General features: G+C 47.5%; 1 protein-coding gene across 1 annotated transcript; it reads right to left on the bottom strand.

The window, feature by feature from the left end:
- Positions 1-13185: 13185 nt before the first annotated feature.
- On the bottom strand, positions 13186-18070 carry COPRS (coordinator of PRMT5 and differentiation stimulator). The gene is made up of 4 exons (XM_061390458.1): positions 17895-18070; positions 15247-15313; positions 14644-14865; positions 13186-13934 (listed from the first exon to the last, which is right to left on the bottom strand). The coding sequence occupies exons 1-4, from the start codon at positions 17991-17993 to the stop codon at positions 13765-13767; spliced, it is 558 nt and encodes a 185-aa protein (XP_061246442.1). The 5' UTR covers positions 17994-18070; the 3' UTR covers positions 13186-13764.
- Between the last annotated feature and the right edge of the window lie 6443 nt (positions 18071-24513).

The raw sequence follows: 24513 nt of genomic DNA, 5'->3' as shown, positions 1-24513 counted from the left end.
CCCAGAGGGTCTATGTGATCTTGTGTAAAATCATAGCTAGTTTGAAGGCAGGGCTGGAACTGGGACCAAGGGCTCCTGAACCCCAGTCTCTTCTCTGACAGTGTGCTCTCTCCCTATGGCTGATGTTGAATGGACTTCTGATTCTGGCCGACTAGACCCTCCAAACTCCTTCCTACTGAAGCATTCAAAAGGCTGGACAAAATATTGTCAATCCTTGAAAGTCACCAAGTGAACTTGCAAAAAGGGTTAAGAATAATCAGAGGCCAAAGAGGAAAGGAAAGCAGGAACCCAGAGAGGATGCAGAAGCTGGCTTTCTCCCTGAGGAGCCAAGCCAAAGCCAAGTTAGCATTCATTTTCAAGGCCTTGTGGAGTCCATGCACAAGAAGAAAAGCCTGGCTCAGTCCAGGTGAAGAATTAAATGGAGAGCTTCCCATAAGGCTGGGCCCCATCTCCAGTCAAGAGTAGGCTAGAAATATACTTCAGTTCCCCAGAGGGGAGCAAGGAAAATTATCCATGTTAAACATTGGAAGTGAGTGGGAAAGAAAAAAAAAAACTTTTACCCTGAGAATTCTTTAACCACAAGCCAGCTCTTATATTTCAATTCATAGATAGTGGGCGAAAATCCTCAAGCCAATTGAGCAAGGGTGTAGTGGGGGCCGAAAAAGTTATTTCTAAGACTCTCTGGGACAGAACACTCCGAGCAGGCAGAGGTGATCACCAACTCAAAGGCCCTAAGGCAGAGTCATGCCAGGCTTGTTCCAGGAACACGAAAGGCCCAAGGGGCTGGGGTGGATAGGGCCAAGGAGAAGTGAAGGAGATGAAGTCACATAATAGGAGATCCGGTTGGACAAGTCCTGATGTGCTGTTCTAAGACCCTGGATTCTCCCTAAGATCTTGGACTCCTCCTCTGGAGTGTGAGGTCCATTAGAGGACTTTGAGCAGAGGAATGAGATGGTCTACCTTATATGTTACAATGATCACCCTGTGGTGAATGTACTTAATACCACTGAACCGTACATGTTAAACTGATAAATTTTGTGTTATGCACATTTCACCACAATTGACATTCCAGGAATCTAAGTAAGAAATTATGGCTCCAGCAAGGATGGCAACAGGGTAAGGAATGAGACCATTTTCTGGATGTGCTAGAAGTAAGGCAACAAAAAAGGGAAGATCGTGGTGACTGCAAGGTTTCTGGCCTGAGCAACTGGAAGGATAAAGTTGCCATCAACAGAAGAGGGATCAGGTTTATAGGAGAACAGAAGAGTTAAGTTTGGGACTTGCTGGTTTGGGGGTATCTACTAAACTTTCAGGTGGAAACATCACGTGTTAGTGAAGATGTGGAGCAAGTAAAACTTTCACACACTGCTGAGGGAGTGAAAATTTGAAACACTTGGAAAACATTTTGGCATGAAAGCTAAAAATGTGCATAATATATGACAGTGATTCTAGTCCTAGATATATGGTAGTGGTGGTTTAGTTGCTAAGTGGTGTCCAACTCTTTGCAATCCCATGGACTGTAGTCCATCAGGTTCCTCTGTCCATGGGATTCCCCAGGCAAGAATACTGGAGTGGGTTGCTATTTCCTTCTCCACCCTAGGTATACATCCGACAGCAAATCTGTCCATGTGTTCACCAAAAGATACGAACAAAAATGTTTATAGTATCATTCTTCATAATACCCCAGAACTGGACATGACCCATCAAAAATAGATTAGGTAAATGATACAGTCACATAATGACATTTTATTGAGCAATGCAAATGAGCGAGCTACTGCTATGCAATGTGGATGAACCTCTCATTAGAGAATATAATCTTCACAAAGTATGAAGTCAGACAGAAAATGAATCTGATCCACCAATCCCACTCCTGGGCATATATCTGGGCATATATCTCCTCTGTCCATGGGATTTTTCAGCCAAGAATACTGGAGTGGGCTGCCACTGCCTCCTCCAAGGGATCTTCCTGATGTAGGGATTGAACCCCCGTCTCCTGTGTCTCCTGCACTGCTGGTGGATTCTTTACCATTGAGCCACTGGGGAAGCCCCAACAATAAAAAAAAGAATGAAATAATGTCATTTGCAGCTAAGTGAAGTAAGTCAGATAGAAAGATCAATATCATGTGATATCACTTATATGTGGAATCTAAAAAATGATACAAATGAACTTATTTACAAGACAGAAATAGACTCACAGGCGTAGAAAACAAATGGCTACCAAAGGGGGAGAGGAAAGGAAGGGACAAATTAGGAGTTCGGTGTTAAAAGATACACACTATTATATATAAAATAGATAACAAGGACCCACTGTATAGCATGGGGAACTACAGTCAATATCCTGTAATAACCTATATGGAAAGAATCTGAAAAAGACTATATACATGTAAAATCATTTTTCTATGCACCTGAAACATTACAAATAAACTATACTTCAATTTACAATAACTGATTCTTTTTTTAAAAAAAAGCCTATGTATCATGTGACCAATCTAAAAGTTTGAAAACAGATAAAATTGGTGCTCAAACAAAAATCTGTGCATGAATGTTCATAGCGGCACTATTCAAGATGGCAAAAAGGTGGAAACAACCCATACATCCATCACCTGATGGATGGATAAAGAAATGTGGTGTAGAAATACAATGGAATGCTATTCAGCCGCAAAAAAGGAACAAACCACTGATACAGGTTACAACATGGGTAAACCTGGAAAACAGCTTGCTCAGTGAGGGACACCAGACACAAAAAGCTGTGAATCACGTGATTCCATTTACATGAAATGTCTAGAACAGGCAAGTAAGTCCATGGAGCCATAAAGCACATCAGCGGTTGCCAAGGGCTCAGGAGAATGGGGGTTGGGGAGCACTAATGCGTGTGGGGTTTCCTTCTGAAGCCAGGAAAAAGGTCCTGAAACTAGTCATGGTAGTGTCTGCACAACATTGTGAGTGTACTCAGTGCCACTGAATTGCATTCTTCGAAAAGCTTAAGACGGTACATTTTATAAATATTTTACTGCAATCAAATTTAAAAATGATAAAACTCATCTATGGTGTTGTTAAGTCTGGATAGTGGTTATCTTGGGGTGTAGGGAGGGGTAAGTGATTGGGAGGAGGACAGGGCTTCCGGGGGTTCTGATAATAGTCCTTCTTTTAAAAAACCCAGGTGGTAATTACATGAATGTGTTCGTTTTGTTCAGATTCATCGAGCAAAAGAGACAAGTACAGACAATTCTTGCGAGGTGTTTTGCTGCAGAGTGGGGCTGAGAAAGTGGGCAGGAGCTAGATGCAGAAGTCGGATTAAGGGAGGGTTGTTTTCAGATGGGAGAGATGATAGTGGTTTCTGTGCACACTCTAAGCAGGGTGATCTGGTAAGGAAAGAGAAACAGACGATGTAAGAAAGGTAGGAGAGAATTGCTTAAGTGGTTCTCAGTAAGGGAGAGGCGACCTCACACAGGCTCATGCACGGTGAGTTCTGCCGCAAGCCCATGACAGGAACTTGTAAGAAGCCGGAAGCTGATCACAGGACTGTCAGCGCTGGGTTGAGGGGGCGGGGGAGGCAGGGAGCTCAATGGTAAGTCTGTGGAAGTTCACTCCTAGCTTATTACCAGGTTTCTGGTGAATAAACTGAGACACAGGGAACAGAGAAGATGGCTCACCATCACACCGCTGGGGCCAGGAGTGGAAGGTAGGGCTCCCTGACGCCACGTGCAGGGCACCGCGATGCCCACAGGCCTCTAGTCCATCTCTCCACCGTGGAAAGGAGCTGCTTTCTGTGGTTTGCTCTGAAACAACTTCCCAAACTTTCAGAAAGAGCACCCTAGGCTTCCAAGGACTCCAGGATTTGAGGAATAAATCTGTTCTACCTTGTGGCTATGCCTTATATACAAAAGACTGTAGTTCCATCTCCTCCTCAGCCTCCATCTTTCCTGGCAGGAGAGGTCTCACTGTGGAGCTTGCCCTAATGGTAAAAGCCATGCACCACTCCACTGTCTGGCCTTTTTCCAGTTCTGTTACGTCTTTCTTGGAATGCAGAGGGCATAACAACAGAAACCACAGTGGCTTCCATTTTGAAGAGCTTTTTACAGGGACAAGGGCCCCATTTACGCATTCAAGCCCATGGGCAGCGAGCCTGTGGTCTGCCCAAGGTCACACACAGTGTCAACAATAGAGCCCAGAGGAGAATTCCAACCGCTGCGCTCTCTCCCCTACATCCCACTGCCCACATGCAGGACTCCAAATGGACACATGTGTCAGCCAGGGCACTTTGAGCAGCAAGAGGCAGCGGGAGTCATGTCATGTTGGTTGAAAGCAGTAAGGAGGACTTACTGAATTACATAACCGGAAGTCCTGAAGCAGGCAGGCTTCCGGGTTGGTCCACAGGGGCTCGATGATGTCACCTTGGTCCCAATTTCATTGTCTGGCCACCCACGGAGGCTGTGGGGGGTTAAATGGCAGTCTCCCAAAAGATATGTCTCCGTCCTAACCCCTTGACCTGGGAAAGTGACCATATTTGGGAAAAGGGTGTTTGTAGATGCAATTAGGATCTTGTAATGAGGTCATCCTGGATAACCCAAGTGGGCCCTAAATCTGATGACAAGTACCCTTATGAGAGACAGAAGAGGAGAAGACAGGCACAGGTGGAGAAGTCAGGCAGTGCCTGGGGTGAGTAGCTACAAGCTGAGGATGCCGGCCGCCAGCGCAAGGTGAAGGAGTCAAGAAACAGCGTCCCTGCTAGAGCCTCTGGAGGGACTCCAGCCCTGCCAATAGCTTGATTTTGAACTTCTGGACTCAAAACTACAAGAAAATTCATTTCTGTTGCCTTACACCACCAAGGTCATGGTTATTTGTTAAGCAGGCCTAGGAGACGAATACAGAAGACAGGAAACACAGATCAACTTAGGCATGATCCCCACCCCTAAGAAAGGTGTGGTCATCAAGAAGAGGGCCACAGATGTTAAGCGAGGCATCCAGAGTGTCCACCCCACACACCACGTGCAAGAACGGGGCCATCTCTGAACATCTGCTCTCTGAGCACAGGAAGGACAGAGGGTGCCCTGGATGTGTGACCTTCACAGGTGAAGTTCAAGGTGGAGGGCTACACAGCACCCCCGGGGAGTCCTCCAAACCCTGAGAGCAAAGTTGAACATCTGGAACAAGGAGCACCTTCCTCTTGAAATAGTGGATGTGAAAGGTCTTATGAATCTAGAGGTCATTCACTCTTTAGAGACCATTCCATCCATCCGGTTCCCCAAACCAGGATGGCCCTCGAGATCAGCCCAGACTCTCCTTTCCCTCACTGAACCCTTATAGGAGATCTGTCCCCCTTAAATACATAGTCCCTATCTGTTCCTCCGCATCCATCTCTAGAGCTGTCACCCTAGTTTAGGTCCCCATCCTCTCTTACTAGATTACAGCCCCAAGACTGGCCTCCCTGGCTTGGGTCTCAGCCTCCTCCCACCAAGAACTAGGAGGTTCTTTGGAAAACGAAAATCTGCCCATCACACATTCCTGCTAAGCACCCTTCAAGCTTCTTGGCATATCTTTCAAGGACTCCTGCTTAACCTGACTTCATCCTTCCCCATGTCCCCAAATACATGAGACCTTCTCATACCTGGAGGCTTCTCTACACACAGCTGCCTGGTTGATCCTCCACCCACTTCACAGCCAAGCCCTCTAGCACTCAGCTTTTAGGTTGTCTCCTTTTAGGGGTCTCCTTGACCTGTCACTCCTTCTTCAGGGTTCCCACCATACCCTGGGCCTACATAGTTCTCCCGTGGTGACAGAAGGGTCCATGTTTGAGCCGGGCTCCCTAATAGCAGGAACCATTCCATCCTGAGTAGACAGTATGTAGCAGGTGTTCAGGAATAAATTGATGAATAAAGATAGAGTCTACTTGGGATTCTCCTGCTTTTTCTCAAACAAAATTCATCCTGCATGCTAAGTCGATTCAGTCGTGTCCAGTTCTTTGCGAACTATGGACTATAGCCTGCCAGGCTCCTGGGTCCATGGGACTCCCCAGGCAAGAATACTGGAGTGGGTAGCCTTTCCCTTCTCCCAGGGAATCTTCCCAAGCCAGGAATTGAACCCAGTTCTCCTGCATTGGCAGGCGGATTCTTTACCACTAGCACCACCTGAGAAGCCTGCGGCTAAGTCGCTCCAGTCGTGTCCGACTCTGTGCGACCCCGTAGACGGCAGCCCACCAGGCTCCCCCATCCCCGGGATTCTCCAGGCAAGAACACTGGAGTGGGCTGCCATTTCCTTCTCCAAGGCATGAAAGTGAAAAGTGAAAGTGAAGTCCCTCAGTCATGTCTGACTCTTAGCGACCCCATGGACTGCAGTCTACCAGGCTCCTCCGTCCATGGGATTTTCCAGGCAAGAGTACTGGAGTGGGGTGCCATTGCTTCACCTGAGAAGCCTAAGCTGTTGCTAAATCTAGATGTTTCTCATCCCAGTAGAGCAAGCATACAAGCCTGAAAACTAGGGAGTCAGATGACTTGCGTCACGATCTCTCCTCTTTGTGACTTTTGGCCAGTTCTCTTAACCTCCCTGAGCCTCAGTGTCTCTTTCCGTAAAACGAGAATTATAAGCTTTGTTAAGAAAAACCACCAAAGGTGTCATCTGGCAGAGGGATGTAGCGCGATGCATTTGACTTTCCTGCGTGCGTACGCACACTTTGGTTGAAGTCAGAAAGCGTATATTAAGCGCTTACTATGTGCCAGGCTCTGGGGTGGGTGTTGGTGTAGGGGGGCCTGGGTGGGTGATGATGACTCTCACCCTAAATTTCACAATAATCTTTTCTGAGAAAACTCCTCTATCAAATCAGGAGTAAATCCTGCCTGTGAACTCACAGGTGAGACTGCTAATCAGCAGGAAGCCCACTAACAGTAAGGTAACCCTCAGCCCGCTGAGCGGCTCCTCCAGGGCCCCTCGCCCTCCCCGCGGCTTGCACAGCACACACCGAGTGGGTGGGTCTGTACTGCCACCTGCTGGAGGAACAGGGTAAGGCTACAGGCGGCAGCCAGCAGAGATTGAGGCGCCTGCCTTGAGTTGCCAAACACATGGCTCTAAGGTCTATCTGCCACATTTGTTCAACAGCTCACAAGAAGCTGTCAGAGGAAATGGCTTTTGAAATCACAATCACCTCACCGGAAAAGGTGTGGGGGGAGAAGAAAAGGAAAGCCAATTGTACCTTGCAATGGCAGAAAGTGGGAGCATGCCTCCTGGGGAAACTTCTCTCTCTGACTCAAAGCGGGAGGAACGGAGAACCCTGTTAAGATGCAGAGAAATGCCCTCTCCTGAAACTGGCTGTGCTTTACTCCCCAGGCCCTGAGTGAGGACACATCCTGGTGGGACCCTCTCAGCCTTGGTGCCCTGGGACCCAGTTGAACTCTCCTCCTGCCCATCAACACCTGCAAGATCTGAGTCCTGGAACCAGCTCCACAGAAACTGCCGGAAACTGGGAGGCCATGCTTTTCCAAAGGCCTTGGCTTTGCAGCCAGACTCGCTAAGTCAACACAGCGGGAGCCAGCCGTGCAGCTTGCCTTCCTGTTACACCCTCCCACTTCTCCTGGGCCTGCCACGCTCAGGCCTGCACACACACACACACACGGAGTCCTCCAGATCCAGCAGTCTGTTATTTGGGTGGGGAATCTGCTCTGGGAGAACTGGCAGGCAGAATCCACATGGGCTACAGCCAGGGTATTGGGCTGTTGTGGGTTGTTTTGTTTTTTCTCTTTCTCCATATTCCAACCATCCTGGGAAAGTTGGGTCCAGGAATGAGAACTCCGGAAAACCAAGGGCAGTGCAATGCCAAGGTATTTATTAAGCCAATGAGCATGCTTCCTTCTCCCTGGAAGGCGATCTCGGGTTTCCTCAGGGCACTGCAGCCTTGCAGAGTCCAGCCAGTTGCTCCTATACATAAAGACAGTGTGGTCTTTGCAGCCTTCACAGTCAACCCACCAAGCACCATGCACCTGAGAGAGAGCTACAGGAGGCACCATCCCCCATCCCCCCCAGGGTCTCATGATGACCATGCTGTCCCCACTAGAAACAGCACCAGGGACTTCCCTTTGCCTTCCAATGCAGGGGCTGTGGGTTCGACCCTCAGTTGGGGAGCTAAGATACCACATGCCTCCCAGCCAGAACACCAAACCAAAACATAAAAAAGCAGAATCAATATTGTAAATGTGTAAATATTGTAAATGTACATAAAACACAAAAAGCAGAAGCAACAGTGTAAATGTTGTAAATTTGAATATTGTAAATAATTCAATAAAGACTTTTTAAAAATAAACACTGCACCAAACTAATTTAGGGGTGAGGTGAAAGAGTACATTCCTCCAGACCTTTCAAAAGGAAAGAAAGCCGTAACAGACAGAAACATGCCAGAGCCATACAAAAATACACAGCATGATTTACACAAATTGTGAATGGTACAATTCTGTTTGTTCTGCCACAATACAAAAACAGGGAGTTTTTCATCCAGACAGAAAATAAAAATGAAGCAAAAATTATCAGCACTCTGATATGAATCAGCCCATGATGATACTTTCAATACACCATCATACCTACCTGATGATCTGGCCCCCTGCCCCCAGCAGTAATTCATTCTCATCTTGGCTTCTGTTAATTCTACGTTTCAGGGGTTCAAGAAGCAAAACGGTCGTCTCTTTGACCATCCCATTTTCCGACCCTGAGCTTCCATGTGTACCTTTTGGGGTTCACACTTTCTCAAGCACCTCAAGCAATGCAAGACATCATCCGATATCCATCTTCACAGGTCTTTTCTGTCCCACGGCCCCTCTGGGTCCCTCCAGTCCTCTGCCTGCTTAAGACCTGGGCATCTTTGGGGAGATGGTCCTGACTGCCTAGGAGCACCAACATCTATCATTCTGGAGACCTAACCCCCCGGGGACACACTAAGAAGTAGGGTTCATAATTCCATCTGATCTTAGCGTCTCCAGAGTGCTCTCTTTGTTCTCTCCATCTTTCTTCTCATAGACTAGGGGACTTTTTTTTTTTTTTTGGCCTGGGGAAAAATCTTTCTTCCCAAATTTCTACAAGATTCATAGTTTGTTGGCCCCAAACTCCTTTGCCTGCTTACCAAATATATACACATTTCTTTTTTAATTTAAAAATCCCTTTCTGTAAAACCGAAGCTGAAAAAAACAAAAAACGTCTTGGCTGTTTTCGACTCTGTCATGTGCCTACATGAAGGCAAGGAGCCTGCTTGCATGGAGACAGGGCAGGAGAGAAAACAGGGCGCATCAGAAATGTCACCCAGACACACAAGAAACACATTTGTCCACTCCTTTCCATCACCCAAGTTTTTAAAGTGGTCAGCTGTGGTCTCTTTCCTGGTTAATGAGATTATTTGAAAGAAACGCAGAATAAGAGTTTCTCTTCTGTCTCCGCTAACAGTCCCTTCTGCCTCTATTTCTCCAGCAGCCTCTTCCCATGTCTGCCCCTCTCTCTGGTCACTCCTTTTCTCTCCCATCACTGCCTCTTCCTGGCCTGGTTGCACATTCTGAGAGAAGCTGGCCAGAAATCACCACTGCCCCCCGTCCAGCCCAAGAGAAACAGCAGCACCAAAAGTTCGGGTGCATCCCTCAAAATGTGTCAGCCTGTGATACCCCATCATCCCTCAAAACATGTTAGCCTGTGATGCCCCATCCCCACCCCTGCACTGACCCCAAGTCCATATGTTCTCAGAGCGCTTTCTGATTTCCACACCTGCAACACGCTCTTTGCCCTGCATCTTACCTGGCCTCCAGAAGAGATGGCCACTCCCTCTTCCTTAAAAGTCTCTCCTCCTTAGATATCGCTTGAGGGGCGCCCACACCTGGGTTTTCCTCCTCCTGGGTCACAGCCTGCCCTCAGGATCCGATCCTTCTGTCTACCCGGTAATCACAAATGCTCCCCAGGGTTCTGTCCTTGGTCCTCTTCTATTCCGCATGCATTGAACAAGTTCAACCTCTCTCAACGCTGCAATGCCTGCCAAACCCACAAAACATTCCCTTCCCCACTTCCCCTCTCCACCCCCTCCTCCCTTCCCCCCTCTACCTTCTTCTCCCCCAGTCTCTCAATTTCAGACACATGTTTGCAAGTCCCTAGAAAAGGAAAAGCTGGAGAGAGGGTTCAGTTCAGTTGTTCAGTCGTGTCCGACTCTTTGAAACCCCATGAATCGCAGCACGCCAGGCCTCCCTGTCCATCACCAATTCCCGGAGCTCACTCAGACCCACGTCCATCGAGTCAGTGATGCCATCCAGCCATCTCACCCTCTGTTGTCCCCTTCTCCTCGTGCCCCCAATCCCTCCCAGCATCAGGGTCTTTTCCAGTGAGTCAACTCTCCGCATGAGGTGGCCAAAGTACTGGAGTTTCAGCTTTAGCATCATTCCTTCCAAAGAACACCTCCATTCTGAAGGAGAATGGACTGGTTGGATCTCCTTGCAGTCCAAGGGACTCTCAAGAGTCTTCTCCAACACCACAGTTCAAAAGCATCAGTTCTTCGGCCCTCAGCTTTCTTCACAGTCCAACTCTCACATCCATACATGACCACTGGAAAAACCATAGCCTTGACTAGACGGACCTTTGTTGGCAAAGTAATGTCTCTGCTTTTCAATATGCTATCTAGGTTGCTCATAACTTTCCTTCCAAAGAGTAAGTGTCTTTTAATTTCATGGGTGCAATCACCATCTGCAGTGATTTTGGAGCCCCAAAAAATAAGTCTGACACTTTCCACTGTTTTCTATTTGCCATGAAGTGATGGGAGAGAGGGTACGAGTGCTCATTTCCTACAATGGAAAAAATATCCGGACCACAGTGCAGACCAGGACCACCAGGTGGCTAGATTCCAATTCCATACCAGAGAGAATTTTCCAGAAAGTAGCACTGACCAGCAATGGGTGGGCTCCTTCTGAGGTAATGAGCTCCCCGTGGCCGGAAATGAGCAGAGATGATTCCTACACACACGAGCAGGCCAAACTAAGCAACATCCATGTTCTCTCCCTAATCTGAGATTATAAGGCTCAGCTCAGAAATCAGAGATTCAGATATATAGTAGCTTTTTGGCTTTGGGTTTTTTGGTTTGTATTTTTTTAGTACCAAAAATGGAAGTTCTTCACTACAGGATGCTGGTTAGAAGTCACTGTGACATTTCCTTTTTATTCAATTATTTCTCATATAACGATTTGTCGTTTATCTGATAATCTGTATTACAAACTCATTTGTCATACACACACTCTATAGTGTTTGGAGAACAAAGTTTACATGGTCATTGACTGAAGACTTTCAGAGTAAAGGATGGTTGCAAATCTGACCATTTCTGGACAGTTCTCTCTGTCCTATTCCTATACAATGTCTTAAAGAAACAGGAAAGCTGAGGAGTCAGACATGGTCCTGCCTTCAGAGAGCTCTCACTCTGAGGAAGGAGGTGGACCCAAATGCCAGCGACTGCAGCAGAGGAGGGCAGGTGCCGTGACACTTGTCAGAGAGAATGGGGATGACAAGGCAGAGGCATCTTGTTTTAGGAAAACAATGTGTCTTTAAATACCTCACTGCAAAATCTATATTGAAAAAACAAAAATACAAAAGCAAATTGCCAACACCTCCACTGTCTGATCAAATTGTTTCCATTTGTCCATGTTAATCCTTATCCCATACATATGCCATTTTTTCAGGTTTCCAATAATATCAGAATGGTTCTAGAGTCTGTATTTTCACTTATTATATCATTAGTATTTTTCCAAGTCCCTACTTCTTTTTTTTTTACTCGCACTTCACCCCCTTGAGATAACCAGGGTTCACAGCCTGGGGAGTCACCCACCTGTTGATCCCTTCTGTGTTTGATCCACCCTAGAAGAGGGCATCAGAATGAGACCTAAAGCAGAACATTTGACAGCCCCTCCCGTCTTTTCCTGTTCTCCTGACATACCCAACTTTCAATCGTAAAAGCCATTCTAATGTCCTTAAGAGAATATTGCTGGGAAGACCCAAGAAGAATGGCAAAGAGTAACTTTTTAGAAGCAACAAGAATCCACATGCACCACCATTCCATGGACCAGGCAGCTTGTCAATTTTCTTTGCTGTTACTCATGCACACGTGCTTCTTTTCTTCCTTCCCTCCGACAAACATGGACTCTCCCCACCTCATGACTTCTGCTTCTACTCAAGTTCCAGCTGCCTCATAACTGCACACACACCCACATAACCTGCCCATACCACCAGTTTTCTTTTTGGCAATTCTGCCATGGTCCCCCAGCCCTCAGTGTTTCTTGGCTCATTTCTCAAGGTCCTTTTTTAACATCTGACATATTCATGACGCTGGGAAGACTACAGCGAGAGTGGTGTGCGGCTGTGGTCTACCACTATCTCTCCAGGAAGGACAGCGGAAGGGACTGTTTTTTCTCCCTAGGACAGCCGTGGCCATAAGGGCTCCTCACAGCCAAAGCCACTGCCCTCCCTCATATGGTGCTGCCTTATTCACACATTTTATGCACGCGTCCTTCGTTGCCCAGTCGTGTCCGACTCTTTGTGACCCCACGGACTGTAGCCCGCCAGGCTCTTCTGTCCATGGGATTCCAGGCAAGAATACTGGAGTGGGCTGCCATGCCCTCCTCCAGGCGATCTTCCCAACCCAGGGATCACACCCACTTCTCTTTCATCTAACCTACATCGGCAGGCAGGTTCTTTACCACTAGCACCACCTGGGGAGCCCAGCACTTTTTATGGGGCCTCCAAAAAATTGCTTAAACGGTCCATTGTTCATTTACCTGCTGTGAAGTGGACTCAGGTTTCAAGTCTGAAACTTTTTCTTGATTCAGTTTCATTAAGGGGGTAGGGAGGTAAGACGCAATTCCTCAGCCTGCCAAAGGGGGCAAGTGTGACTGACTCGGTCTGGGGCATCACAAACCTGCAGAGGTGTGGCCCCCAGGTCCCTCCTCCAACTCACACACGCACGTGCACGCACACACGAGGGCAACCACGGGAAGACTTCAGAGTCGTGTGTGGGATCAAGTCACAGTTCTGCTGTCTCCCAGCCATGTGATCTGGGAGAGGTCAAAACATTTTGAGCCTTATTTTCCTCTTCTCTAAAATGAGGTTAAAAAAATTTTTTAAGTGACTTATGTAAGTAATTGTAAGGATTAGAAGATTAAATGGAAAACAGAGTGTAAAATCCTTTCAGGCCAATTGAGGGTTATACAATTGCTGCTTTAATTAATTTGCCATTTCATTTTCCAGCCTGCACAAAGTCCTTGTTAACTAAGTAAATGGTCAATTTTCCACAACAGGAATAGAAGTCAGCCGTGAAGTCACCAGCGTCTCAGTTTCTGGTCAGGGGGACCAGATCCACAGAGGCCAAACTAAAATATTGTTTTCTTTCACAGAGTCGTTTAATCTTTCATCTCAAAATACATCAATCCTGAAAATGGACTGAAGGGCTTTAAATGAAGGAGAGGAAGCTTTGCTCAGAATTATCTAATGAAAAAGGGGGAGGAAGTAGACAAAAGCACACTGACTTTTTTCTTCTTTTATTTATAAAGAACACGGTTCCTCCCCGCAACACAGACATAAACACACGTTCCAAGGAGGAGCTTATAAAAACAACAACAGAGCCAGGGCACTCAGGACCTTATTTAACACCAGTCCGTTTGCCCGACTGGGGGATCACTGGGAATGTTTCCCTAGATGTGACCTCTCACACCTCAAAGAAAGGAGACCGTGACCTGAGCGGCCCATCTACCCACCCACCAGGCAAAAGCGACACCCTCAGTCTTCTGCATCATCAAACTGTCCTGTTTCAAAGACCATCTTGGAATAATGGGGTATCAGTGGAGGCGGATGGTGCCAACTGGGGTCATAGATCATGTCTCCTTGCGGGGCACAGCACACCCAGGGTCTGACCTCTTGAGAAAGGCAACCTTGGATGTCGTCAGCATCTGCAGGCAGTTTTAAAAGACAGATTAAAAGGAAGGAGGGAGTGTGATAAGACAGACCCAAAAATACCTAGGGGACAGACACTTGCACGTCTTTGCTTAAACATATGCACAGGCGGGCACACACGCATGCACAGTCTTCTGTTGCTGGAGAATCCCGAGCACCTTCATTCTGAGGCCACCCACAGTCCCGCTTCTCTGACACAGGTTTTTAGCAGTGCAGAGAAAGCAACTGAGCACTTCTGTCTGCGGCTGCTCCATTCATACAAAGATATTTGGAGAGAGTAAGGTTGTTTCAACATTCAAACAGACCCACACTGTTATAAAATAAAATGTAAAACTGGCACTTCCCCCCACCAACCCCCACCTCCAATATGAAAGAGGAGCCGTCACAGAAATTTCAGACCTGCAAGAGCTATCAGGCAAAGCTAATAGACGTGGCTCCCTCTTCCAAACTGTTACGGGTTAATCTGGTAGGAGGGTCTCAGGAGCCTGGCCTGTGTGACCCCATGGACTATATGTAGCCTGCCAGGATCCTCTGTCCATGGGACTTTCCTGGCAAGAACACTGGAGTGGGCTGCCATCTCCTATTCCAGGGGATCTTCCCAACCCAGGGGTCAAACCCGCATCTCTTGCGTTTCCTGCACTGGCAGGCAGATTCTTTCTGACTGCACAACAGCCTGGCCTAGGACCTCAGAAACCCCGCACCTACCATATGGATTCCCCTGATCTGCTTTCAACTCTAGGTCCCAGTCCTCGTGAAAAAGATCACCAGCCTGTTCCTTGGGTAGACAGCCAGACATTCCTTCTGACAGCTCCCAGGGACTCGGTTCCCCATCAGAATCTTCGTCATCTTCAGCAAAGCCTTCCTCTTCACAATGGGTGCCCTCACCATGGGCAGGGCTATCGTGAGGGATGCTCTGTGCTCCGTTGGCTAAGAAGTCGACAAAAGGAAGAACATCTTAAAACAACCTGATCGTGTTCGGCTAGGAAGATGTTCGGCAAACTTAGCAAGAGGGCAACAGTAACAAGCGTGCGGAGCCCCTTAGCCACCAGAGCACTTATTTAAAAACTGTTGTTCTGTTCGCAGTTTTAGAAGTAGGGTTGATAATTTATTTTCAATAAGATGTTCTGTCTTAAACGAGGCCATTCATTACCAGGTCTTTTCACTCACATGAGCAAATCGGGCACAGTGTGTATTTTCAGGTGGTTTAAATGACACGGAGAGAAAGGGCTTCTGGCAATGATAACCTTTCACAGTACAGACTTCCTTGGTCTCTCCCAAGAGCCCCCCCAGCCTCTGTCGCCTACTTGCCTAGTCGATCTGTGGCGTTCTCAGTCGCTTTCTCCTGACTGGAGTGGTCAGCTGGGGCAAAAGCAGTCTGCGGGAAGAAGAAACAAGGACCCAGGACTTGGATATCTCGGGAATGGCCAGCATTTTAGCCCCAGATCCACCCTTTCAGACCCTCCTTTGTGAGGCTGGGGCGGGACCCTGGGACCCACATTTCTACTGTGCCCTGTTAGGTTGGGACTTGCTGCTTCCCATTCCTGCAGGCATCAACCCTGCCGGCAGGATCACCTGCTTTCACAGAGTGTCTACTGAACCCAGTGTACAGGCTGCCAGCACATACAGAGCCGGTCTCCTCACTGGGCCCTACCTTTTTTAAAAATTTTTTAATATTTATTTGGCTGCACCACCTCTTAAGCTGAAGGACTCAAGATCTTTAATTTTGGCAGTGGGATCTAGTTCCCTGAACAGGGATCGAACCCAGGCTGCCTGCACTGAAGCGTGGAGTCTTAGCCACTGGGCCACCAAGGAAGTCCCTCACCAGGCCCTCTCTTGATCGGTCTGGGCCCTTAGGACTCCTCCTCCAAGCTCAGAGACTCCAAACTAGCCAGGACAGTACCCTGTCCCCAGAGGCTGGAATTTCAGCTCCCTGAAATTCTCCTCTGAGCTTGGACATTTTAGTCATTCCAATCTCACCCCTTTGTTCCCTCAGCCCTGGGGCCGGCTGCTGTTTCCCCGCAGTGGATACCTCCGTGTTCATTTTTACCTTAACTTTTTATCTAGCTAATAGCTCTTTTATCAAATTTCATCTACTGACCGACAGATGAGGACAAAAGAGCTTTAGCTGCTCAAGGGAAATCGGCAGCTGTTGCCAGGAAATCATCTTCCTTCATAGCCATCGCTAGGTTTCTCTGCTCCCATCACTCAAAAGTTCTGAAATCCTGGGACTTCCCTGGCAAGCCAGTGGCTAAGACTCCACGCTTCCAATGCAGGGGGCATGGGTTCAATCCCTGGTCGGGAAACTAAGATCCCGTATCTGGGCAGTATGGCCAAAAACAAAAAAAGAGAGAGAGTTTCTGAAATCCTATCACCTGTGAAGATGTCTTTCTAAGTGAGGCGAGAAATGTTCACAGCCTGCATGAGAAGACCTTACTTCAATCCCTATCACTCAGAGTATACCTGGGACATACCACTTCAGCCACCATGCCTGGGTTTCCGTCTCTGGAAATTGGGAACAATTGTTCTAACCCAGCAGGAGGTTTATAATGAGATAACACCAATGAAGACACCTAGCACACAGCAGGAATATAACATTTATTGAGCTGAAACCCACCTTCTTTGCCCCTACATTTAAACTGCGCTTGGCACCTGCCCCAGTTAGCTCACGACCTAGTCCTACCTGGATTTAATGAGCTAATTCCATCTCCAGTAGTCGGTGACAACTTCCAGTCACTCCTGCTGACCAGTAGTGGGACTTCTCACCTCTTCTATTGCAAGAGCTCCCTACCTGCCTTCCCACTCACCCACTTTTTCTTTTAATTTGGCTGCACCAGGTATTAGTTACAGCATATGGGAGCCCCCACCAGGGTCCCCTGAATTGGGAACACAGAGTTTTAGCCACTGGACCACCAGGGGCCCACACTCACCCATCTGCCGCGGCCTCACACTGGAAATCACCACTCTGCCCAGAAACCTCAATAGGCCTCCGCTGCTAGAGTACAAAATTCGCCATGGCATCCACATTGCCCCTTCAGGCTCCGTCAACTTGTGCAGCACAGTTCTCTCTCCAAGCTCCCAACCATTTGCCCTGCACATCCTCATCTCCACGCCTCTGCCACGACCACTATCCTCTCATCTTGGAGAGGAAGTGCAGGAACCTTCCTACTGTGGCCTGACAAAATCAGTCTCATCCTACCTGCCCGCTAAAGTAATTTTCTTTATAAGCCTACCACTACATTTTTCCTATCTTATTTTGGTTAGGATGTCTCTGATGCTTAGACAAGCATTCCTCTTCCACTCAATAAATATGCGTGTGTCAAGTGCCAGGCACTACGCTACGCAGCGGGTTTACAGCACTAAATAGAGCGTTCCTACCCTCAAGGAGCTCCCCGTCTAAAAGGGATTACTGAACAAGGGCAGGACATGACTGTAATAGCAGTCTTTGAGAAACCGGGAGCCGTCTGGCGCGCAAAAGAAAACAAGTTTCTAGAAAGCCTGCGTCAAACGCGGCCTTTTGGTTTCAGTGAAAAGGAGAGCGCGCAGGAGCCATCATCCGGTGCTCTGGCTTAGCTGAGCATCCCCACCATGGGACACAGATCCTTCAGGGAAAGTCGCTCTTCTCGTCGCCCTCACCTGGCCCCAGCCCAGGCCCCCCAGCAGCAGCCCCAGCTCTCGGTCAGAAGCATCACCTCCCATTTAGCAAGGACGCAAAGGTGCCCTGGAGCCAACAGCCACCACTCCCAGCCCGGCGCGCCCACCCACGTACTCGAGGTTGCCCCGCCCCACAGTTTCGCGGCCCGGCTGTTCCCAGCTCGGGCGCGCGCCCAAACGGCCGGGCTGCCCGAAGCGGGCCGGGAGCGCTTCCCCGGTTCCGTGGCCCACACCCCGCGAGCCCCCGCAACTTCCCGCCCCCGACCGCAGGTGGTGGACGCGCCCAGGCCCCGCGCCGCGCTCACCCCCGGACTCGGGGGCGCCTCCCGTCCGCTCGGCAGCTGCAGACCCCGCGGCTGCTCGGCGGCCCCCAGCGACTGGGCCCCGGCGGTCGGAGGGTCCATCCCTGTCTGCCCGCGGCTCGGCGCCCAGGTCGCCGCTCGGCCACGTGACGCGCCGGCCTGGCTGCCGGCCCGAGGATACGCCGTTGAGAGCCAATCAGCCTGGGGTGCTCTCGGCCGGGGGGCGGGGCGCGGGGGTCAAGGGGGAGCCAGGGGCGGGGCAACGGACGGGGCGGAGTAAGGGGCGGGGAGTGCCCGCCTCCGAAAGCCCGGTTTACCCAATCTAATTTTTGTAGCCACTGGCGATGCAGGTCCCAGGGCTAGACGACTAGTTGGGTCTTGAACGCCTGCGTGATACCCCTACCCAATCACAATGGACATGCTTTCTTTCAAAACCTATTCAGTTCAGTTCAGTCGCTCAGTCGTGTCCGACTCTGCGAGCCCATGAATTGCAGCAGGCCAGGCCTCCCTGTCCATCACCAACTCCCGGAGTTCACTCAAACTCATGACCATCGAGTCGGTGATGTCTTCCAGCCATCTCATCCTCTGTCGGCCCCTTCTCCTCCTGCCCCCAATCCCTCCCACCATCAGAGACTTTTCCAATGAGTCAGCTCTTCCCATGAGGTGGCCAAAGTACTGGAGTTTCAGGTTTAGCATCAGTCCTTCCAAAGAACACTCAGGACTGATCTCCTTTAGAATGGACTGATGGGATCTCCTTGCAGTCCAAGGAACTCTCAAGTCTTCTCCAACACCACAGTTCAAACATCAATTCTTGGGCTCTCAGCTTTCTTCACAGTCCAATTCTCACATCCATACATGACTAATGGAAAAACCATAGCCTTGACTAGACAGACCTTTGTTGGCAAAGTAATGTCTCTGCTTTTGAATATACTAAGTTGGTCAGAACTTTCCTTCCAGGGAGTAAGCATCTTTTAATTTCACAGGTGCCATCACCATCTGCAGTGATTTTGGAGCCCCCAAAAATAAAGTCTGACACTGTTTCCCCATCTATTTCCCATGAAGTGATGGGACCAGATGCCATGATCTTCATTTTCTGAATGTTGAGCTTTAGGCCAACTTTTTCACTCTCCTCTTGCACTTTGATCAAGAGGCTTTTTAGTTCCTCGTCACTTTCTGCCATAAGGGTGGTGTCATCTGCGTATCTGAGGTTATTGTTATTTCTCCCAGCAATCTTGATGCCAGCTTGTGCTTCTTACAGCCCAGCGTTTCTCATGATGTACTCTGCATATAAGTTAAGTAAACAGGGTGACAATATACAGCCTTGACGTACTCCTTTTCCTATTTGGAACCAGTCTGTTGTTCCATGTCCAGTAAACTGTTGCTTCTTGAACTGCACATAGGTTTCTCAAGAGGCAGGTCAGGTGGTCTGGTATTCCCATCTCTTTCAGAATTTTCCAGTTTATTGGAAGTCAAAACCTGTTCAGTTTAGTCGCTCAGTCATGTCCAACTCTTTGCGACCCCATGAATCGCAGCACGCCAGGCCTCCCTGTCCATCGCCAACTCCCGGAGTTCACTGAGACTCACGTCCATCGAGTCGGTGATGCCATCCAGCCATCTCATCCTCTGTCGTCCCCTTCTCCTCCTGCCCCCAATCCCCCCCAGCATCAGTCTTTTCCAATGAGTCAACTCTTCGCATGAGGTGGCCAAAACCTGTTACAATAGTCCATTACCCGCGTCTACCTAATAGTGCATAAAATAGTGCGTAAGAGCTTAAAAACTTTTTATGCAATTGTAGCTTTAATCCCATTTTACTCTTTTCTCTATAAACAGGTTTCTCTAGAAATTGGGCTGGAATCAGGCTACAACTCTCCCACAAATGGATGAGACAACTCAGGAGCCCAGTAACTCTCACCCTGAGCTAACCAGGTCTTAGCATTAACCCATTAGAAACCAAGCCAGATTGATCAAAACTCTTAACATTTCATAAACCCTTATAGACCCCAACCAGTAATGCTGAAGAAGCTGAACGGTTCTATGAAGACCTACAAGACATTTTAGAACTAACACCAAAAAAAGCTGTCCTTTTCATTATAGGGGACTGGAATGCAAAAGTAGTAAGTCAAGAAACACCTGGAGTAACAGGCAAATTTGGCCTTGGAATACGGAATGAAGCAGGGCAAAGACTAATAGAGTTTTGCCAAGAAAATGCACTGGTCATAACAAACACCCTCTTCCAACAACACAAGAGAAGACTCTACACATGGACATCACCAGATGGTCAACACCGAAATCAGAATGATTATATTCTTTGCAGCCAAAGATGGAGAAGCTCTATACAGTCAACAAGACCAGGAGCTGACGGTGGCTCAGATCATGAACTCCTTACTGCCAAATTCAGACTTAAATTGAAGAAAGTAGGGAAAACCACTAAACCATTCAGGTATGACCTAAATCAAATCCCTTATGATTATACAGTAGAAGTGAGAAACAGATTTAAGGGACTAGATCTGATAGAGTGCCTGATGAATTATGGACGGAGGTTCGTGACATTGAACAGGAGACAGGGATCAAGACCATCCCCATGGAAAAGAAATGCAAAAAACCAAAATGGCTGTCTGGGGAGGACTTACAAATAGCTGTGAAAGAGAAGCGAAAAGCAAAGAAAAGGAAAGATATAAGCATCTGAATGCACAGTTCCAAAGAATAGCAAGGAGAGATAAGAAAGCCTTCCTCAGCAATCAATGCAAAGAAATAGAGGAAAACAACAGAATGGGAAAGACTAGAGATCTCTTTCAAGAAAATTAGAGATACCAAGGGAACATTTCATGCAAAGATGGGCTCAATAAAGGACAGAAATGGTATGGACCTAACAGAAGCAGAAGATATTAAGAAGAGGTGGCAAGAATACACAGAACTGTACAAAAAAGATCTTCGTGACCCAGATAATCACAATGGTGTGATCACTCACCTAGAGCCAGACATCCTGGAATGTGAAGTCAAGTGGGCCTTAGAAAGTCTCACTACGAACAAAGCTACTGGAGGTGATGGAATTCCAGTTGAGCTATTTTCAAATCCTGAAAGATGATGCTGTGTAAGTGCTGCACTCAATATGCCAGCAAATTTGGAAAACTTGGCAGTGGCCACAGGACTGGAAAAGGTCAGTTTTCATTCCAATCCCAAAGAATGCTCAAACTACCGTACAAATTGCACTCATCTCACACACTAGTAATGCTCAAAATTCTCCAAGCCAGGCTTCAGCAATACATGAACCATGAACTTTCAGATGTTCAAGCTGGTTTTAGAAAAGGGAGAGGAACCAGAGATCAAATTGCCAACATCTGCTGGATCATAGAAAAAGCAAGAAAGTTCCAGAAAAACATCTATTTCTGCTTTCTTGACTATGCCAAAGCCTTTGAATGTGTGGATCACAATAAACTGTGGAAAATTCTGAAAGAGATGGGAATACCAGACCACCTGACCTGCCTCTTGAGAAACCTATGTGCAGTTCAAGAAGCAACAGTTTTACTGGACATGGAACAGACTGGTTCCAAATAGGAAAAGGAGTACATCAAGGCTGTATATTGCCACCCTGTTTATTTAACTTATATGCAGAGTACATCATGAGAAACGCTGGGCTGGAAGAAGCACAAGCTGGCATCAAGATTGCTGGGAGAAATATCAATAACCTCAGATATGCAGATGACACCACCCTTATGGCAGAAAGTGACAAGGAACTAAAAAGCCTCTTGATGAAAGCACGAGAGGAGAGTGAAAAAGTTGGCCTAAAGCTCAACATTCAGAAAACGAAGATCATGGCATCTGGTCCCATCACTTCATGGGAAATAGATGGATAAACAGTCTCAGACTATTTTGGGGGGCTCCAAAATCACTGCAGATGGTGATTGCACCCATGAAATTAATGGGTGCAAGTAAGATGCTTACTCCTTGGAAGGAAAGTTATGAGCAACCTAGACAGCATATTGAAAAGCAGAGACATTACTTTGCCAACAAAGGTCCGTCTAGTCAAGGCTATGGTTTTTCCAGTAGTCACGTATGGATGAGAGTTGGACTGTGAAGAAAGCTGAGCGCCCAAGAATTGACGTTTGAACTGTGGTGTTGAAGACTCTTGAGTGTCCCCTGGACTGCAAGGAGATCCAACCAGTCCATTCTAAAGGAGATCAGTCCTGGGTGTTCTTTGGAAGGACTGATGCTAAATCTGAAACTCCAGTACTTTGGCCACTTCATGCGAAGAGCTGACTCACTGGAAAAGACTCTGATGCTGGGAGGGACTGGGGGCAGGAGGAGAAGGGGATGACAGAGGATGAGATGGCTGGATGGCATCACCGACTCGATGGACGTGAGTTTGAGTGAACTCCGGGAGCTGGTGATGGACAGGGAGGCCTGGTGTGCTGCGATTCATGGGGTCGCAGAGAGTCGGACACGACTAAGTGACTGAACTATAAGCTATGACACTCGGTCACAGTAACCCTAAACATCCTGCACTGTGCCCGTAGTCTCACCTAGGGCCCATCTTGCAGTGCTCCAAGTCTGGCCATCTACAGCTGAGGGCAGCAGAAGTTAGGCAGCACCTTAGCTGGGCAACACCAAATTCTAAAGACAGCCCTTGCTGCCTTTCCTTCCCTGTACTGCCTGAACCTCTGTAACAAATCTGCTCAAGGTGTGATAATCGCCTTAACCTCTAAGTAGCAGAAAAGCTGGAAGCTGGGATTCTTTGTTCATCAGGCCATTTTATGACAATCTGAGATTACGCTATTCCTTCAAATCTCTCAAAGAATGTTGTTTATACATTACATAAGCCATTTGAAAAATATTTAGCCTAACACAGTTAATAGGTAACATATTTTTCTCTATGCAGGCTTTCCTACAAGAGAGTGTGACCATTTGTCTTCTGTTCTGACGCACGAATCAGTTTCCCCAGATCTAACTGGATCTAGGTCAAGTGTCTAACAGAACCTTATTTGATGGGTGGATAAGTTTTGTTATCTGTGCTGTTCAGGAAACCACGGGGCTGGCTGAGCACTTGAAAATGTGTCCAGGAGAAGGAAATGGCAACCCACTCCAGTAATCTTGCCTGGGAAATCCCATGGACAGAAGAGCCTGGTGGGCAGAGTCAGACACGACTGAGGAAGGGGCAGGCACTCGCTAGAGGCCCCAGAGCTTTTGATGGCAGAGCCAGCACTGTGGCTGAGGACTCCTGGCTCCCAGGCCTCTCTTACCAGATGGAAGCGTGGAAAACTAGTCAAAAATATGCCTGAGGGCATTCCTGGCGGCTCAGTGGTAAAGAATCGCCCCCCTGCCAAAGCAGGGGATGCGAGTTCCACCCCGGGTCTGAGAAGACCGCACGTGGCAGAGCAGCTGAGCCCACGCATCACAGCCACTGGGCCGGGGCTCTCGAGCCCGGGAGCCGCAGTACTGAGGTCCGCAGGCGCCAGAGCCCGTGCTCCGCAACAAGAGGAGCCACCACGGTGAGAAGCCCAAGCCCCCCCACTGGAGAGCAGCCCCTGCTTGCCACAGCTAGAGAAAAGCCCACGCAGCATGAAGACCCTGCATAACCATAAATAAAATCATTAAAAAAACAAAAAGAAAAGAAAATGTGTCCAGTGTAAATGGAAAACTGAATTATCTAATCTCAATACATTTAAGTCCCCACATGTGCTGGAAGCCACCATATCAGCAGAGCTCAGGGTGCACTGGCTACATGCATTTTCATTATCTGCAATTGTGAGAACCAGGTACAGGATGTGATGACCCCAGAGTGACCCATCTTCATAGCCACGCTGGAAGGACAACCACCATCCTTTTTACTCTCATCTCTTATGTGTTCTTTCCTAAAATAAAAAAAAGCCCATTAAGTATTTAAATGTTGAACTTCCCAAGACTTAGTGGAGAAGACAGAGATGTTTCTTATTTTAGAATGACAACCAACCAACCATTTACAGTACAAAAGCTCATCATAAAGGTGTCCTAAAATAGACTAATATTCATAGAAATATATAAGAAAGGCAAAATTAAAATCAACATTAAGAAAAATGGCCACAAATGGTGTTGTGGAAAATTTAGTTAACTGCTTGGCGTAAACAGAGTTGTCCTGAGCAGGAGATGGGGTTTTCAACAAAAGAAATCATACACACACACATACAAAACCTCTGAACACCAAAAAACACTACACACACACACACACACACACACACACACACACACCACACACACAAAGAGCTGGGAGCAAATTATCTGTTAGAAAACACAAGCTAAAGATTACTATTCTTGGTACATAAGAAACTTACAAATTAGTAGAAAAAAAAGTTAAAAAAATAGTCAAACGTGAAAAGAGAACTAGGAAAAACACAGTAACACAGTCTAACACATTAACACATAGTAACATCAAAGAAATGCACATTAAAACAAGGATGTATCACTTTTCACCTATTAAAATGGTAAAAAATATATAGAATACCCATAATGCTTGCAAGTATTTTCATACATTACAAATTGGCAATACTTATCAATACTCTTTAAAATAATTATATCCTTTAACAGAGAAATTCTACCGTCAGATGTCAGTCTTCCAGGGATGTGAACAAGATTTTTAAGAATCTTCACC

The sequence above is a fragment of the Bos javanicus genome, chromosome 19 (genome assembly GCF_032452875.1).
Source record: "Bos javanicus breed banteng chromosome 19, ARS-OSU_banteng_1.0, whole genome shotgun sequence".
In the NCBI taxonomy this organism is placed as follows: domain Eukaryota; kingdom Metazoa; phylum Chordata; class Mammalia; order Artiodactyla; family Bovidae; genus Bos; species Bos javanicus.
The sequence above is the reverse complement of the archived record's forward strand: the minus strand, read 5'-3'. Positions and strand labels throughout refer to the sequence as shown.

What these genes read in the sequence shown, in the direction of transcription:
- COPRS (XM_061390458.1), bottom strand. Translation starts at nt 17,993, where the DNA reads ATGGACCCTCCGACCGCCGGGGCCCAGTCGCTGGGGGCCGCCGAGCAG. An exon ending in GAACGCCACAGATCGACTAG is followed by an intron (nt 14,866 to 15,246) that starts GCAAGTAGGCGA and finishes TCGACTTCTTAG; the next exon opens with CCAACGGAGCACAGAGCATC. An exon ending in AGATCAGGGGAATCCATATG is followed by an intron (nt 13,935 to 14,643) that starts GTAGGTGCGGGG and finishes AACTGCCTGCAG; the next exon opens with ATGCTGACGACATCCAAGGT.